The sequence below is a fragment of the Lutra lutra genome, chromosome 9 (genome assembly GCF_902655055.1).
Source record: "Lutra lutra chromosome 9, mLutLut1.2, whole genome shotgun sequence".
Taxonomy (NCBI): domain Eukaryota; kingdom Metazoa; phylum Chordata; class Mammalia; order Carnivora; family Mustelidae; genus Lutra; species Lutra lutra.
This window is the reverse complement of record NC_062286.1, coordinates 121,716,789-121,729,675: the sequence shown is the minus strand read 5'-3', so window position 1 is coordinate 121,729,675 and position 12,887 is coordinate 121,716,789. Positions and strand designations below refer to the sequence as shown.

General features: G+C 46.6%; 1 protein-coding gene across 2 annotated transcripts; it reads right to left on the bottom strand.

Moving 5' to 3' along the window:
- Positions 1 to 495: 495 nt before the first annotated feature.
- On the bottom strand, positions 496 to 9,536 carry RAB5IF (RAB5 interacting factor). Of its 2 annotated transcripts, XM_047744409.1 has the most exons (4): positions 9,164 to 9,521; positions 7,508 to 7,611; positions 2,263 to 2,392; positions 496 to 1,042 (listed from the first exon to the last, which is right to left on the bottom strand). In XM_047744409.1, the coding sequence occupies exons 1-4, from the start codon at positions 9,275 to 9,277 to the stop codon at positions 1,001 to 1,003; spliced, it is 390 nt and encodes a 129-aa protein (XP_047600365.1). In that variant the 5' UTR covers positions 9,278 to 9,521; the 3' UTR covers positions 496 to 1,000. The 2 variants fall into 2 exon arrangements, with proteins under 2 accessions (XP_047600365.1, XP_047600366.1); XM_047744410.1 differs by lacking the exon at positions 2,263 to 2,392 and having other exon boundaries at positions 9,164 to 9,536.
- Positions 9,537 to 12,887: the final 3,351 nt, after the last annotated feature.

Genomic DNA, 12,887 nt, shown 5'->3' with positions numbered 1-12,887 from the left:
ATGTCTTCCCACAGCAACAGAACCCGGGATGTCCAGCTTCTACCTGGACCTCAGAGCAAAGGGGACCCCTGACAGTCCAGGTTCTCAAACAGCCCCATCAGGCCTCTTCTCTGGACAGTCATAACTCCCAAGATCTCTATTTCATTTTGTGGCTTATCATGTGAACCTGCCTAACCTTTCCTGGCTACAGTGGCCCTGCCACCTTGTGGCCAAACACAAAATGGCACCTTCTGGGTCTAGCACAGTGCAGTGAGGTCAGTCACGTCTCTCAGCACCAGGCAGGGGCATCAGAAGTCACTAAGCTTCTCTCCACAAAGCCAAGGCCACAGCCTACACCAACTCTAGCCCTTGATTTCTCTGCTGCCCATTAAGGAAAGAGAGGCCTAGCTGGAGCTGCTACAGGAGCAGGGAGAGGAGGTGAAGGATGAGGTTGGAGGGCAGGGGTCTGAGGCTAGAGGTGAGGTGGGAAAAGCTTTAACAGGGATCATCAACAGATTTTCAATTAAAGATTTGATTTATTCAAGTACCCGAAAACATTCTACAATGGAAACTGTTATTAGATGATGCTTATACTGTGCTAATGACCACGCACATACTGCCACACTGTTTTCAGAAAACTTGAAATGCCAGTGATAGTTTAAAAACTGTACACCTGATGGAGAAGTGAGGAAGACAATTTAATGTTTCATCCGGATCCAGAGGTGCATCAAATTAAACGACAGCTCCCATCAGCAAACAGGTGTTTCATGATGATATCCAAGAAGAAATGGTTGGTGATGGACAATTCAGAAATGCTTCTCCAAAAGGCGGTTGGTTCTTTAAAAAGTTTCAGATCACAACCCTTGCAGAAAACACTGATGCCCAACACACTGATTCTCGGTCCAGGAAACACGGATCTTCCAGGTTCCATGTGGCTGGGGTGTCCCTACAATCATGTTTCTGTGCTGTAACTATGACGGTCCTTTGGACCGGACAGAGAGCAGGTGGGGTCTGTACACCATCAGTCATAGTGGATGGCAGTGTAAAAAATGATCCAAATAACCTAGAAAGAAGACAAGCAATGGTCACAGATCCCCTGGGTCAACACAGGCCCCTATTCCACAAGAGAAATATGTCAAACAATGTATGCACAGTGGGCTTCCAAGGGCTATTCAGTGCAACTGGACTGGAGGCCTAAACAATTTCACTGAAATCAAGCTGTGTCTAACAGAGCCCAGGGTCACCCACCAGTGCTCCCAAAGGGACCACAGACAAGCTTCCCTCTCAACCAAATAGTGACTGCAGCACTCAGGGTAGAGTTATAGATGTGGAAACGATATGGGTAAAGTATCAGGATTAACAACAAACGTGGAAAAGAAACCACCGACATATCCTGTCAGCTTGTCAGCTTCACATCAGACAAAGCACAGGTTCTCAAAACCGGCTATTCACGGCAATCTCCCGGGACCTTTAATATGGATGCCCAGGCACCCTCACCCAGCCATTTTGATTTTACTGATTTGAGCTAGGGTCTACAATTTTTTAAAAATTAGCTTTTGAGATATAATTCACATTTCATAAAGTTCACCTTTTAAAGTATATAATAAATATATATATATATACACGCACACACAATACAGAGTTTTTAGTATATTCACAGACTTGTGCAAAGATCACTAACTGATTCTGGGACATCTGCATCATCTTCAGTTTCTTCCCATTTCCTCACACACACCCACCCCCACCCCAGCCACTGGCAACCACTAATCAACTTTTTATTTGTGTGGATTTGCCTATTCTGGACATTTTACATGTAAATGGAATCACGTAACCTTTTTTTGTGTGTAGCTTCTTTCACTAAGCATAATGTTTTAAAAATTCAAAGTTGTAATCCCTACCAGTACTTTATTCCTCTTTACGGTTGAATACCATAGGGCTATACAACATCTTATTTATCTACTGACCAGGTAGTGGTTGTTTATGCTTTTTCAGCTATTATGAATGCCATAAACCTATTTTTAAATGTTTCCCAATTTCTACTATGCAGCCAGATTTGAGAATCAGATGTAGAAGCTGATGACAGGCCCTGGGTGTGTATACCAACAGGGAGACTGCAGTGTACCGTACCACATCCTTTGGGACAACAGGACTTGATGGAGGAAATGCCCTCCAATCCTTGGAGCCTTTTGAAAAATGGCACCCTGATCACACAGTGTAACCCAATCAGTGTGCTCCGCTGGAGAAACAAGAGGATTTACTATTATAACTGTCAGCTATACATACCATGAACAAGGCAAAAGATGTCATAAACCCCTCTTTTGTGAGCTCCCATGTGCCACCATATTCTTCCTCATCTATCTGTAGGTAGTTGCTGAAGTAGAGATACAGGACTCCTGCATTGATCAGGCAGAATCTGGAGGGAAGACAAGCACCGAACACAAACTATGAGCTCAGAAGACTCAGAACTCCCATGACCACAGTCCAGTCTTCCCAAGACACTCACGGTTGCAGTTAAGTAGTTGCATTATGGGGGCAAGTGAAAAAATACACGGACCTAGACCCTCAATGGAACTGCCCAGTGGCTGAGCTAGAGACAGAAAGAGCAACTTTTTTTTAGATGCCCAGCAAAAAAAATTTTAAATTTAAAAGCACATAAAACTTCTCCAGGCCCTCTCACAGTAAGACAACATGGTAGCTGAACCATCCCAAATAGGACTAGTACTGGACATGGGCTTCCAAAGAGCTCCCACTGAGGTGGGGTGGCTACGGGACAGATACATGTTAGGCTGTTACTTCCTGGCCTAGTGGGATGAGCAAGCACACTAAAGCAGCTCCTGCATCCATTCCCACTGGGAGACAGTGTCTGGATATGCACTGTTGGCTACGCACCTGATGCAATGGTGAACACTGCTGTCCCTCAGCTATTGGTTAGGAGGAGGCCAAAAACAGAGTGAGCAGTGAGTAGGGAACTGAAACCAAAGGTTTGTGAGCACCTCCAGGAAAGTCTCTGATTCCCCATCTTGTGTTATTTAACTAATAAAGCATTTAGAATGCAGTGAGGTGTAACATTATCATCCTGATCTACTGATCTCTTCACATAGTCACCATGTAAAGGTAATTTTTATGAACAGACCAACACTTTATGATCTTCCAAGTCACAGGATCTAATCTATTGGGGGACTGTATGTCTTAGGTCACACTGCTCCTGAAGGCTGGGGTGGAAAAATGCAAAGAACTGGTTCCTCCTAATGGATGAAGTGTGGGCTGGTATGGGGCAGGGCCGTACAATGTTGTTGAAGAGTGTCAGTCAGTATTGGGGGCAGACCCTGAGGCTGTTTGAGCACGAGACAGACTATACATATGTCAGAAGTCCAGTTTTTTCGTTTTCATTTTAAAGATTTTAAGTAGTCTCTACACCCAACAGGGGCTCGAACCCCCAACCATGAGATCAAGATTCGCATGCTTTACTGGCTGCGCCTGCCAGGTACCCAGAAGTCTACTTCGTGAGTAGTTAGAGTATGGGCTTTCTCATGAGTTGGGAGAACAGGAGCTGGGAGACTGATTTAGTCTTGTACCATGTTTTAGGACATGAGCAGAAATAAAGCTTGAGGACAGGGACTGGGAAAATGGCTGGATGGAGAGTCAAGAAACCCAAAGGCTTCAAGCCTAAGGGCCCGGGAGTATAATGGTTCCAGTTAATAGGCAGGGAGTCAGGAAGAACAGAAGGTTTTTCTTGGATTTCACACAAAATCCAGTCCTTGGCTTGGCCATGTTGTGGCCACATCCTTATCTTCTGCCAGGAATCTTGGGACTCAGCCAATCTGGCTGCCTCTCTCTGTCAGGAGTTTCATTTTGTTTTGTTTTTGAAAGACTGGCTTATTTATTTTAGAGAGAGAGAGCGTGCATGCATGTGCGAGTCGGCGGGGGGCGGGAAGGGCAGGAGAGGGAGAGAGAATCCTCAAGCAGACTCCTTGCTGAGCGCAGAGCCCAGTGCAGGGCTCAATCCCACGACCCTGAGATCACAACCTGAGCTGAAATCCAGAGCCGGGGGCTCACCTGAGTGAGCCACCCAGGTGCCCTGTGGAGTTTCATTCTGGACAGGCTGTTAGTGGTTCCAGAGAGACTACTAGCAGGACTCAGAAATGTCACTCTGGGACTCAGTTAGTAAGCTAGGGATGGAGAATGGCTGAGACTCATTGAGAGTCTCTGGCTGTAAAAGTAGTTGCTTAGTGATAAGAGATCGGGAAGTATAAGCAAAGAGGAGATATAGGATGACAGAGAGAAAAGAGCTAACACAGCCCCCACCTTCTAAGGGTCACAGAAACACAGGTATTTAAATGTTTGGTGGTCAAGGGGGAGGGCTCAGGAAAGGACTGGAGCTCAAACTGAGCTTTAAGGACGGGCATAAATCCTATATTATAAATGAGGGAGAGAACTACACAGATGTGTAGACAAAGAAATGAATGTGCTGAATTGGGGTTGGGGGAAAAAAAACCTTAAAGAGACTCTCCAATCCATTTTTAACTCTATCCTAAAAATTGCAATCAGAATTTTAACAAAATAATGAACCTCTAACAAATACTCTGATTTCAGGGCTGGGAGGCTACACTGATAACAGTAAGGTATGACCCTGCTTTTAAGGATCAGTGGGAATTCATTTTGGGTTTTAAAAAATTTTAACAAGCATTCACTGAACACCTATTAATCGTGGTGCCAGGCTCTATGAGAGAGAGAGAGGCAAGAAGGGAAGATGCAAAACTTCAGCAGAACAGAACCACCACCCAGTTCTCAAAGTATAAATAATGACAACAGAGAAAATGGTTTTACCTTAATATGCCCTGACTGTCGCCATACCAGAATGAAGAGAACCCAGGGTGGAGCCCAGAGAGAGGGCAGTGAAGGCAGAAAGCAGCGAGGAGAGGGTCACCAGAACTGAGCACCAAAGCAGTCTTGCCCTAAGCCCAGGCAATTGGGTCAGACAGATGGAGGAGAGGGTGTGTGTGTGGAAAAATAAATGTCCTTGGGCCTTTTCCAAGAGCAAGGGGAAAGATGCCAACCAAAGGAGGGATAGGATTTGTTTGGAGTGAGAGAAACTGGCTCTGGCAGGACAGCCTGGGACTAAACCCCAGGAAACAGGCAGTCCTGAGAAAGTGGTACTATGGGTGAGCCACTCTAAGGCAAATTCACTCCTAAACACCTCCTTTACTGTTTTGTTTGTTTTTTTTTTTTTTTTCCTTTTTAAAAAAGATTTTGTCAGAGAGAGAGAGAGAGAATACAAGCAGGGGGAACAGCAGGCAGAGGGAGAAGCAGACTTCCCTGCTGAGCAGGGAACCTGATGTGGGACTTGATCCCAGGACTCTGGGATCATGACCTGAGCCAAAGGTAGATGCTTAACCAACTGAGCCACCCAGGCATCCCTTTCCTCTTTTTTTAAAGATTTTATTTATTTGGGGTGCCTGGGTAGCTCAGTCACTTAAGTGTCTGCCTTCGACTCAGGTCATGATTCCGTGGCCCTGGGATTGAGCCCCGTGTCAGGCTCCTTGCTTAGCGGGGAGCCTGCTTCTCCTTCTCCTTCTGATGCTCCCTGTCCTTGTGCCCTGTCAAATAAATAAATAAAAATTAATTTAAAATTTTTATTTATTTATTTGACAGAGGGAGAGACAGCAAGAGAGGGAACATAAGCAGGAGTGTGAGAGGGAGAAGCAGGGAGCCCGATGCGGGGCTTGATCCTAGGACCCTGGGATCATGACCTGAGCCGAAGGCAGACGCTTAAGGACTGAGCCACTCAGGCGCCCCTCCTGGTTTCTTTTTTTTTTTTCCAATAGCCATTTTTAGCTCTCTTTGTAAAGCTAATCATATGACTGCAGTGAACCATTTATGGAGTGCATATGATGTACTAAGCACTACATTTAGGAATTTACTTGGGTTATCTCATTTAGTTCACACATCAGTCTTAGGAGGAGGACACTTTTAGTGTCCTCCCCTTTCCAGTGATGAGAGAATGAAAGCTCAGAGAGGTGAGCCCAAAATTATGTAGCTTGAAAGTGGCAGAGCTGGAACTTGAATCCATTATAGAGTTAAAAGTAAAAAGAGATCTCTAAATAGCTTAACTCATCTGCCACAATGGCAAGGATAATAAACTAACTCTGGTCTTTGCTATATTATTCCTAGATTGGGTGACTTCAGAGAAATCTCTTAGGAATCCTGCAAGATGAAATGGGAGCAAGGGGTCGGAACCCATGTTACTCTCTCCTAGAAAAGTGGTCTTGGGAAGAAGAGGGATTCCCTCTTGTCTTCAGACTGCCTTCCCCCTTTCTCTGACTTTTCTCGTAGGCCTTTTCTTTCACAGAAAGCTCAAATAGGATGACCAACATTCTGAAGAGTTATCTATATACCTTCTCCAACGGGGGAAGACCTATGAACCCCAGGTCCTTTGTCTCCTCACCATCACTCAGAACTCATTACGTGTCCACTCCGTCAAAGTCAGGCAAAGCATAACAAACTCGAACTCCTTCCTTGGACAAATGCTTTGCTCAGTATCATAAATTAAAAACCTTTTTAGTTAGAAGAGGAGATTATACATGCCTTTTGGATTATCTTCTGAGAAAATAAGGAACTCACAGGGATTTGAAATCTGTTTCACCCTTTTCACCCTACGGTGAGGGAATAAGAGATGTGATCACCCCTAAAACAACCAATGTGATATTCCATGGTTAAGGATCATAGTTTATATTCCGGGTGTGGAAAAAAAAGAAAAGTTCACAAGCTTGCCTGTCCATTTCCCACTGTAGCTTACCCACAATTCCTATCTTGAGACTACTCCTACACATCGTTTTAATTCAGTCTGGTGGGCATGTGGACTCATCGCTTTCAGTCGCTTGTTAACAAGCTGAGCCAAGACCAGGGGTAGGTGTCAACTGTGCTGCCACCGGCCATGGAAACACAGTAAAAAGTGAGGGCGCAACCTCCTACTTTTTCACTGCTTTTAAAAAGTAGGGATCTGAAATAACTTCTGTCGAAGCCAAGTTCCAAGACACCCAGCACAGTGCCTGTATAAGGTCATCAAGTACAGAAGTTCCTCTACTTTGCAAATTTCCATTGGTACAAAGGTCATGCCAGAAAACTAGACGGCTGCTACCAACAGGCAGTGCAGTAGCCTCTTGCATGACATCACTTTGGATCCATAAATGAATGGACTGGCCCAGTCCAGTCTCTGGAAAAATAACATGTCTAAACTAAGATGCTCCCAGGCCTGCTGAACTGAGAAATGCTGCACCTAACCCAGGAGTGCCACCGTGGGGCTAGTTTGTCACTAGCTCTCTGCTTTTGTCACTTTGCTCTCTCACCCATACAAAGTAATCTCCTCCCCACTCCCCAAGTCATCTTAAAATGTGTGTGTGTGTGTGTGTGTGTGTGTGTGTGTGTGTGTGTTCCTCCAACTTAGTAATGGCCCTTTCCATAAAAAGGAAACAAAATCTCTATGTGAAAAAAAACGGATACAAGAAAATGGAACATACCCAAGACTTACCCAGCTATTCCCAAGAAACCTCGCAACGGTAACACTCCCCAAATAACACCTAGGACCACAGCAATGATCTGTCGGAACCAGTAGATCACATCTAGAAACTCATCCTGTAGAAAGAAAGAATGCATGCATTATCTGCAGTGAATGCCACATGAAAGAAAGCCTCTGTAATAGGTGAGGAATAAAAAAGCTTGCTGCTATAAACACATTTTCCATAGAAATGTCTCCAAGAGCAATGGTACGTAGTTTTCTGATCTCCACTTCTTCTTATACTAAAACGGTTTAAAAGAAAAAAAAAAAAAAAGATGTATTTCTCTTAAGTGATGACTTTTGGGCCTGTGGGCTAAGTAAAAATTCTAGGGAAATTATTTACTTTTTTTTAGAAGCTTCAAAAATGAAATGGCTTGTGATGAAATGGCTGTGAAAGTAACTGTGCTACTGGCCACAGAACACTGACCCTCAGAGGAGAGACCTAGGCACACTATCCATAGGCAGAAGGGCTGACTGTTAACCTTCTCAGCACCATCTTCCTGCGCACTGAATTTTAAGCAACAAAGAAAGGAATTAGAAACAAAAGTGCTGAAGGCAGGTGCCAGCGTATCTGATTTTCATACAAGGACGCTGAAGACTCAGGTTTCCGACCTGCCCCAGATTGCAGAAACCAGTCCTTGTACAAGAAGGAAGAAAGAAATGACACAGCAGATCATAAAGGTTTTGCAAGAGCTGGGCAGGGCTGGGGGCAGGACAAGGGGACCTTCAGGAAGTCCCTCCCATTCCCCCCCACCCAAGAGCTCCAGGAAGGAGAACCCACTTCAACAGTCCAGAAAAACAAGGGAAAAACTGCAAATATAACATTCTTTTCAGGCCAACTGGAAGCAAGCTGTCTGTGCTGGTCCCTTCCAGATCATGGGGCAGAGCTGGGGAGTGCCTACACTCAGATCTCCTGAAAGCGTGTGACCAGTGTAAAAATCTTGAAGCCCCAATAGTCTCTCAACACACATTTGGTGGTTTCCCCCTCTCCCTCCCTCTCTCACACACCTCCAAGAGGTGGTTGCAATCTCTCTTCTTGCAGTTATTAAGGCATTTGGTATTTCTCATCTAATTAAAAGCAATGGCAGCTCCCCTTCAGTAAGCCTCATCACGTGCTAAAGGCTTTCCTGCACCACGGTACCCCACTCCAGAGCTGGTCTGAGAACTGAGTGAAACAGTGCGTGGAGAGAGCACCTGGCAGAAAGTCTTCGATAGAAGACTGTTACCGTTACTGTTCGTACTAACGACCGTATTAAGTAATTAATTCGGAGAAGACAAGCCACTTACTGAAGATCCTACTGGGAGCAAAAGGCGGAGGTCGAATTCAGCTCACTCTCGCCTTTCAGGCACACGCCCTGCCTGCGGGTGGCAACTCCTGTGCCCCCTCCTCGCTGCTTCCCGCGTGACCCAGTCGGCTTCACTCCGCGGTGAGCCCCGAGCCCGGCTGTCAGGCCCGGGTCCGCCAAGTTCGCCCCGACACCTTAGTGCCACCACCACGCCGTCCCACCCCGCCCCAACACACGCCAAACACACCGCCGCGCCCGGACCCGGTAGGCTCGGGCCTGTCCACTCGTCCCCGAGTCCCCAACCGGCTCCTCGAACCTGCGCCCTCGCCAAGTCCCACCGCACCTTGTCCTCCCAGGCCGCGTCGCTCCGCAGCACCTTGCTCCAGACAGAGACTTTGAGGGCCCCGTTGGCCAGCTGCGGCTGAGGCGGCTCCTCCTTTCGCCGCCCGCCGCTCATCCTCCCGTCGCGCCGCCCGGGCCGGGCGAGGGGCGCGCGGGTCAGGCCAAAAGGAGTCGGGCTCTGGAGTCGCGAATCACGGCGCGCAGGGCGGCGACGACAGCGACAGAATCACTGGTCAGGCTCCGTGGCGCGCTGCTGCTGCCTTCACTCGGCCAAAACGCCGGCTTGGCTCGCTGGCTCCGCCGAGACCAGGCACTGCGGAGGGAGGGGCAACGCAGCGCCGCACGTCCTCCCGCCGACGAACCCACGCAGCCAATCGACAGCCGTGCAGCCGTCCGAGGGAAAGCGCAGCCGTCACCTCCGCGCAAGCGCTCTACGCGTGACGGAAGTGACGCCAAGCTTCCGCCAGGCGCTCGGTATGGTGAGAGGGAAGGGACAGTCTAGATGGGGCTGGTGACGCGAGCGCGGGGAGGCGCTGTGGCGACTGGAGAACGGCATCTGGATAGAGAGTCGAGGTTAGATTTGAGCGTCGCCCAGCCCTCCACGGTTTGTCCCCTACAGCAGCGGGGCAGAACGCTGCCCTGTTTATCCGCGTCTTTTGGAGCCCAACACTGGCTCCCCGGAAGTCCCAAGCCTCCCCTTCAGGATTTAGTCCTTGCTCGTTTTCTCCCCTAATTCCTAGGACCCTCATCCAGATGTAAACTGTTTTCTGTATTAATTTCGTGTCTCATCTTGGCCCAGCACCCTTTTTTGGCAAATGCGAGACCCGAGATCCAAAAAGCGGAAAGGATTTTCTAAGGCTACATGGCAAGTTGGAACCGGCTGAGAACTCCGGGGGCAGGGGGCGGGGTCGGGGGAGTGGAGGAAGGACTTCATTAGCTCTCAGAATATCTGAGTATACATCTACTGTGTCCTCAGCATGTGCTAGGACAGTGGTTCACAACGTGTGTGTCTGGACCACCAGCAGCCACATCACGTAGGAACTTGACTAGACGTGAAGATTCTCAGATCCCATCCCAGAACCACCAAATCAGAAATTGTTGGGAGTGCGGCCCATAATCAGCATTTTGGTAAGCCCTCCAGGTGGTGCCCTGTGCATTGTACTATGAATTAAGTTGAGACCAAGGTACTTCTGTGTGGTGGGCAAACTAATGTGTCTGGAATCACTCAACTAGTATCTGGGTCTGTCTGACTCCAAAATCTGTACTCCTAACCTTAAACTTTTAGTCGTTGTTTTTTTTTTTTTTTTTTTAAGATTTTATTTATTTATTTGAAAGAGAGAGTGAGCGAGACAGAGCATGAGCAGGGGGAATGGGAGAAGGAGACTCTACTGCTGAGCAGGGAGCCTGACGTGGGGTTTGATCCCAGGACCCCAGGATCATGACTTGAGCCAAAGGCAGTCACCCAAGCAACTGAGCCACTCAGGTGACCCTAAGCTTTTAGTCTTAAAGGATGTCAGTGAGGTCAGAATGTCCTTTGTATACCTGTCAACATTAACCTGTAGTTCTCCCCCTAGCTGAGCAACAGAATCTCCTAGGGAGCTTCTTCCATGGTTAGTGTTTCCAACCACAACTCAATTCCAAGATCCTCTTCCAATAGATTGAGTGAAGCAGGACCTCAAAGGTGACATACACAGCAACAGACGTTACTCTGTCTGGACCTGATGGGAGGGACATACACCTGACATGAATCCATACCTTTTAGTCCCCCAGCTTTCACGTGGATCTTGTTCTTCCCAGCCCTGCCTTTTTTCTGAACCTTGTTCTCTCCCATATGCAAAACTGTGATAAAGCCTAACCAGCTCACTCCAGTTTGGAAGTGTACCGTTGGTATAAAACCTCTTTTACAGATTCCATGGGGGCACGCAGTGATGGAGACAAACTGATCATTCATTCTGTCATAGAATGTTGGAAGAATACCTAGCCCAAGATCCAAGACAGAATAGGTAAGTTTTCAGTCTGCTGGGCCTGGTAGTAAAAGTTTGTAATGGGGAGTTTGGTGTGGAGGGTTAGGAAAGAGCTCTAAAGGAAAAGTAGGAGTTAAGGGGATGAGGGAGGGGAAGAGAAGAGAGCGTTCCAGGAGGTGAAACCATGTCAGCTTCTGGTGGGGAATAAAGACCCTAGTTGGGAAGGAGTGGGAGGGGCATGCTGAAGAATTTTTGTCTTTTCCAGTTTCATTGAAAAATAATTGACGGAGCGCCTGGGTGGCTCAGTGGGTTAAGCCTCTGCCTTCAGCTCAGGTCATGATCTCAGGGTCCTGGGATCGAGCCCCGAATCGGGTTCTCTGCTCAGTGGGGAGCCTGCTTCCCCCCATCTCTCTGCCTGCCTCTCTGCCCACTTGTGATCTCTCTCTGTCAAACAAATAAATTTAAAAAAAAGAAAGAAAAATAATTGACATATATCACCGTATATAAGTTTCAGGCCTACCTCTTGATGGTTTGATTTACATATATTGTGAAATGATATGGTTCAGCTAATTAATAGGTTCAGCTAATTTCATCTTTTCATATAGATACAATGAAAAGAGAAGAAGAAAAAAAATGTTGTGATGAGAAGTCTTAGGATTTATTCTTTTTTTTTTTTTTAAAGATTTTATTTATTTATTTGTCATAGAGAGAGAAGCGAGAGTGAGCACAGGCAGACAGAGTGGCAGGCAGAGGAAGAGGGAGAAGCAGGCTCCCCGCCAAGCAAGGAGCCCGATGTGGGACTCGATCCCAGGACGCTGGGATCATGACCTGAGCCGAAGGCAGCTGCTTAACCAACTGAGCCACCCAGGCGTCCCTTTAGGATTTATTCTTTTAACAATTTTCCAGTGTATCAGTACAGCATTGTTAACTGTCGTCCTCATGTTGTACCTTACATCCTTACTATTTATTTATTTATCTCACCTGGAAGTTTTTATCTTTTAACCACCTTCCTCCATTTCCTCCTCCCTCCACCATCCACCTCTGGTAACCACAAGTCTGATCTCTTTTTCTGAGTCTGTTTTTTAAGATTCCACATGTGAGATTGTAAAGTATTTGTCTTTCTACATCTGACTTATTTTTACTCAGCATAAACCTCCAAGGTCTATACATACACAAATGGTAGGATTTCCTAATTTTTTGTGGCTGAATAATATTCCATGGTTTGTAGGGATGCCTGGGTGGCTCAGTTGGTTAAGCGGCTGCCTTTGGCTTAGGTCATGATCCCAGCGTCCTGGGATCCAGTCCTGCATGGAGCTCCTTGCTCGGCGGGGAGCCTGCTTCTCCCTCTACTTCTGCCTGCCTGTGCTCACTCTCTCTCTCTCTGACAAATAAATAAATAAAATCTTTAAAAAAAATATTCCATGGTGTGTATACCCCAACTACTTTATCCATTCATTTGTTGATGGACACTTAGGTTGTTTCCATGCTTTGGTCATTGTAAATAATGCTGCTGTGAACATGCAGATATCTTTTCGAGTTAGTGTTTTTATTTCCTTATTTCTTAGTGTTATATATTCCCAGAAGTGGAATTGCTGGATCATAGAGTGTTTCTATTTTTAATTTTTTGAGGGTCTTCCATATTGTTTTCCATAGTGGCAGCACCAATTTACATTCCCACCAATAGTGCACAAGGGTTCACTTTTCTCCAGACCCATAGATGTGAGGCTGGACCTCCCCCGCTTGTCTTTTTGGTCATGGCCA